At 33.3% G+C, this 5,773-nt stretch overlaps 1 protein-coding gene across 1 annotated transcript; it reads right to left on the reverse strand.

Annotated features, from left to right (window-relative positions):
- Window positions 1–855: 855 nt before the first annotated feature.
- Window positions 856–4,089, reverse strand: LOC127127930 (squamosa promoter-binding-like protein 7). The gene is made up of 3 exons (XM_051057200.1): window positions 3,088–4,089; window positions 1,573–1,691; window positions 856–1,478 (listed from the first exon to the last, which is right to left on the reverse strand). Exons 1-3 carry the CDS (start codon window positions 3,708–3,710, stop codon window positions 1,237–1,239), a joined length of 984 nt encoding a protein of 327 aa, XP_050913157.1. The 5' UTR covers window positions 3,711–4,089; the 3' UTR covers window positions 856–1,236.
- Window positions 4,090–5,773: the final 1,684 nt, after the last annotated feature.

Consider the following 5,773-nt stretch of genomic DNA (forward strand, 5'->3'; position numbering starts at 1 on the left):
ATCATTTTTAACTCACACCCACTCACGTACAACATCGTGTCTATCAATACTTCTAACTTTTTCGCCTTCAGGTATGTCTTCGTCTAACCAACGAACCAACTCCCTTTGTAGTTGCTCGAAACTACAGATGTTCCAGAAGAGCATCTCCATCAGATGCTTGTCTCTCATATAAATCACTTTATTATTCCAGCGATGAAGACGAACCATGTTTTTAATATAAAGAAAAGAGATGTGGAAAATGAATCACACCACACCTCTATTTATACGGGAAAAAATTACATAACACATATATGTGTTAGACCAATTGTCGACTCCTCTTATTTCTTACACACATGCTACAATTAGATTGACAATATTATGTACAGTAACTAGTTCAATTGGCGCCTACTCTTTAAATTAAAAGACAATAGTCAATTGATCTGACACCAATTCTTTGACCATTTTTTTTAAAGTTGAGTAGTTTGAGAAATTATCTTAAAGGCGAGTTATTTTAGAAGAAAAAAACTTAGAAACTCAATTATTTGATAAAAAATTCCTACTTGTCATTAAAAAAGTAAGTTAAAAACTTATTTAAATTATCTTATTTAAATATATTTACATGCATAAATTTTAAAAGAATGTTTGAAGTAACTTACAAAAACAATTTGTCAATGTTCAAAAAAAAAATTCATAAAAATTTTAAAGTAATTTATTAAAATAATTGAATAACTTATAAGAAAATACTTTAAATATAAAAATTGCATATAGTCATGATAGACTCTTACATTATTATTTTTCTTCTATAATCTGTTAAGTGTAAAACCAAAAGCTTGCATTGATCAAATTAATTAGGTCCAATAGGTGTCATGTAAAACATTAGTGAACAAAATTATTCAATAAAATTTTCACAAGCAATGGAACTCAATACATGCTTAGCAGCAATTATAGATAAAAATACAATCTTGAAAATTTATAACCCTAATAAGAGTCTAGCTACCATCCTGAGTCTGGAAAAGAGTTCTAAACTTTTATTTTTAGGAGACATTAAATAGTTGAAAACTTCATAAACCGGCGTCCTTTCCTTTAGGGCACACTTATTTCTCTAACAAACTTTAGGTTGGGCTTCTTGGATTGAGATTCATCGCATTCGGTAAGTTTGAATAGTTGGATGATGATCAGAAACATGTGATCTTCATCCAACAATTCTGATTGACCAACTGCGATGAATTTTCCAAGCTCCATGCCCTAGAACCATCGTTAGTGTGTCTGCGGAAACATATGTTGCGGGAAATAGTTGGACTCAGGTTGGATCTCTTTGTAGTCTTCCACTGCATGCTGTTGTAAATGCCAGTCTCTATCGGAGACATATTGCCTAGCCATGATCGCTGCTCGGTTTTCTGCTATCAATTCGCTTAATGCAGCACTGCACCTTACGGAGAGATCATCTGGAGAAAGCCATGAATCAGTCCTAGATGACAGAAGAGAGAGAGCACACCCACCTGATGATGACAAGTAAAAATACCATCAACAATCAACAATCAACTTATTGTATATCATGCCGAAAAAATTACATGTCTAGTTTTATTAGTTTACTTTGTGATGAACTCCTTGAAACAGAATCATGGGAGCTCTTTCTTCTTCTCTCATTGTGCCCTGCAAGTCTTCTCCTACAACTTCTCTTTGATTCATCAAACTCCGACACAACATGGAACCTAAAAATCGGTCGCCACACCAGCACATTTTCCATATCTTATTAGTTAAGCAATCAACAAATCTGAAAATCCTAAATTAATAACCAAAAACCAAACAATAGCTCGCGTGCGCCTAAAAAATTATACAAACATGATAAATTAATTGAGTCTGTATACGAAATGGTAATAACAACCTAACCATGTCGGTTTGCCAGCCAAGCATAATTACAAAGGTACAATTAAAGGGCACTTTCTTTTTAAGATGGTAATCTTAATTTTCTTTTATTTCTTTATTCTCTCCACTTTTGTCTTTTAAATCATTACTACTCCAACCAACACCAAACACAATTGAAGGGTTTAAAGATGGCAAAATATTGTACTCCCTCCAGCACCAAAGGTAAATTACATGTACTTTTTTTTGCAGGCTTAGAGAGTACATGAAATGATGAAAATGAAAATAATAAATCAAAAACACAACTCCTTTTAGATTTTAAGGTTGATAGATGAATTAATGATTAATATTAAATTTATAGGCACAAAAAACTAATTATTAGTTACTAAAATTTTAAAGTTTAAGTAAATTTTTGGTCTCTTATTTTATGACTTTATCTAAATAGTTTCCTTTCCTCCCTACAAATTAATCTTCAAATATCATACACTTCAAAAAAAATGGATTTTTAGCCTTAAAAGTGGCGATTTACTGCCCTAATTTTAAATCTGAAGAGAATTTATCACTTTTTGTGCCAAAACACACCCTTTTTTAAACAAAATTGTGAGGTTTGACCTAAAACTAAAACAATTGTTTGTATATATTAGACCCAAAATTCAATTTTAAAATAAAAGACTAAAACTATATTGACCACTCTAGTGACTATTTACTTTACTTTTATTCAACAAAAAAACCTATATATATGGATCCAAATTTATATAATTAATTTGATTTGTATTATTTTAGTACAATTCTTCTCATTAAATTCTCAAACAAATTAGATGGTTAATGTATTTAAAAAAAATTAGTTAGTTATGTTTAGACGGCTAAAAAATATAAAAAATAAGCTGCAACTCTAATAATTATTTAAACATAATTAACTAAAATTTTAAAAGAAATAAAAAACTTCAAGTGCTCAAATTTATATAAAATTGAAGTGTTCAAATGTATTAATTAATACAATTTATGTTCAAAAATATACTTTAAAATTGTAATAATGACGTCTAAAATCAAAGTTAATTGTGCTAAATGGATAGTTAATGATTTCAAATATATTTGTTTTGTCTCTTCCAAGAGACCAAACATAGATTAATAGTTGAATTTGATATCAAAATTACTATGTGTTTAAAATAGTACCATTTCTATGTTAGGTTTTGATAAAAAAATTGTTGATAACTATTTAAGAAAACGACAGATTAAACCACTGACCTGCTGCACTGCTGACAGAATCTCTGCTCCAAACCCATCACCACAACTTTTGGTGCCTTTGAATGCATCTCACAAACCTTATGTCTCCTATGATACTCCTTCGCGTTCATCAATCCCACGTGGCACCCATCCACCTGACATCTCGCCACCGAACTCCCCACCGCCAAACCCACCCCCGCCGCCGCCTTCCCACCACCACCACCACAGTAGCCTTTCCCTTTCTTATCCACCAACACACCACCACCACCGCCTCCACCACTCACATCCTCAAAATAATGTCTCTTCCCTAACTTCAAACACGTGAGATGCGGGTCCGGCATCACGTGAGCCCTAGCCAAACCTCCACCGAACGCCTCCGCGTAGTTTCCACGATCCTGCCGTACGCCGCCTTCGTTTGCATGTGGATGAAACATCACCGCGTTGGCTAAACCGGGGTTGACGGCAACGTTGAAAGTATTGTTGTTCCATGCACTGTTACTAGTGGTGGTGGTGGTAGTAGTACTACTACTACCACCCCAAGTGAAACCGTTACTGTTACTGTTATTGTTACTGTTACTGTTACCGTTGGTGTTATTATTTTGGTCTCTGTTGTTGAGACAGAACATGTTCCCTCCAAAGTCCATCTTTTATTTTCTCTCTCTAGATATCTCTCTCTACTGTTTCACTACTTTCTAGATACGGAAGAGAAGAAATGAAGAGAACTGGGTTGGTTGAGGAATGATGAAAGGCTAAAACGTTTGGATGTTATAACAGAAGTAGAATGGAGGAAAGAGCATTTAAGTAAGAGAGATCTTTAATTTCTTTTTTGTTTGTATAAAAGTAGAAAAGAGAGTTCAATGGAGGGTTTGAAAGTACTGTTGTTATCAAGGTAAAGCTGTAAAGGCTACTACTATTCTTGGTTGGTTCAGACACAGAGAGAGAGAGAAGGTTGAATGGTGTGAAAACTACACGTAAGTTAAAAGAGGTAATAATTGTATCAAAGTAAAAGTAAGAGAGAAGAAAGATGTGACAAGACACTAGTGGATCATATCAGAGGAACCTCTCTCCGCAGCTATATTATGACTCTCATCTGACTCTGCACTCCTTAAGTGCACATAGTTTTACTACAAGACAAATATTATCATGTGATTAAGAGAAACAGTGCTTGATTAGTTTTCATTTTAGTCATAACTTCATTAACACTTGTAACTTGTTTTTAGAGTTAGTTAGTAAGTATTTTTATTTGTATTTCACTTGAGCTTTTAAGAGTTTTTTTTTTTTAAATGAAGAAGCTATTTTTTCATACTCCAGCTTTAAACGTATTTGTTGCTAATAATTTCAAACTTTCATCGAAAGAATTGTTGAGTCTTAAATTTGTTAACTAGGGATATAATTATTTTAAAACATGATACTCTTAAAAAGTTCAGAATTTTCACTGTATTTATCAAACCAATACACTCAAATTAGAAACAATGTAAATTAGTAAATAATTAATATATAGATACTCTCGTAAGAAGGAAAAGTGAACAACACAAAAATTTGACTCAACACTTATTAGTTAAGGTATCCGAAGATTAAATACAAGTAATTGGCTTCCCTTTTCTTTATCAATTTTTAATCTACAAGAAAATTTCACTGTTCTTTTATTCATTCTTTTTCTGGTGACTTTTTCTTTTTCATGTTGGTCGTGATAAGGTAGCAAATTAAAACTAAAAGAAATAACAAAAGTAAACAAGTTCATTAATTCTAAACAAAAAGAAGTAAGATGGAAAGAGCATTCATGGTAGGTAGCTAGTACTTTTTCTTATATCATAATTATAAAAAAAAACAAATTGAAAAATAGAAATTAAAACAAAAACTCCTAAAAGTTAAAGAAGATGTTCAGATCATTTATGCCATTTTAAAAGTGTTTGTTTTGTCTTGTCCAAGTAGTCCTCATCCTAGGGCGCCTATTAACTAATGCACGGTCGTGCTCATGGAAATGGATATACATAGTTTCTGAAGTTGGAAACTGATCCCTTAAGTATTGAATCGGCATGTGCTTTTTGTACTTATCGTATAGAGCCCGATAATTCGCTCCAAAACTGGGGGTGCATAGTAAAAGTTAGGTGATATCTCATGTGCCCAACTCGTCATGCCAAATGCATACTCCTCAAGCTTTTGTAAACGGTTTAGTGCGAGTTGTGGTTACTGAGGATGTACTTCTGGTTGTTGGATGTTAGGATGGTAGAATTAATCATGCTCTTCTTGTTGTGCTTCATATGGGCCACCTTCATTGAGTGGTTGTGTTGAAAGTCTTCTCATGGTACTTTTTTGAATTATACCATAGGATGGATAATCACATCATCGGGTTGAGTTGGAACATCAACTAACATGCATAACTCATTAATAATACAAAATATCCACAACTTCGTTGTAGTGCATCAACTATGAAAATTTAATACTATCAGCAATTAAGAGCCCCACATCAATAGGCTCCTCATTCATAATGGCTATCAGTGTGTGGCACCTCTTCATTGTAAACTCGGATTGGTTGGATCCGACCTCAAAAGTTTGAACAATAAAAAAGGAACATGCCTTTGGTATTTGGCGCATATCCCTACTCCATAACCTCAAAGGCTTCTCATTAACAATCACTCATTAAGCCCTCGATTGACAAAACTCTTTCCACATCATCTCATACATTCTTGGGGTCATGTTTGCACCC

The sequence above is a fragment of the Lathyrus oleraceus genome, chromosome 3 (assembly GCF_024323335.1).
Source record: "Lathyrus oleraceus cultivar Zhongwan6 chromosome 3, CAAS_Psat_ZW6_1.0, whole genome shotgun sequence".
In the NCBI taxonomy this organism is placed as follows: domain Eukaryota; kingdom Viridiplantae; phylum Streptophyta; class Magnoliopsida; order Fabales; family Fabaceae; genus Lathyrus; species Lathyrus oleraceus.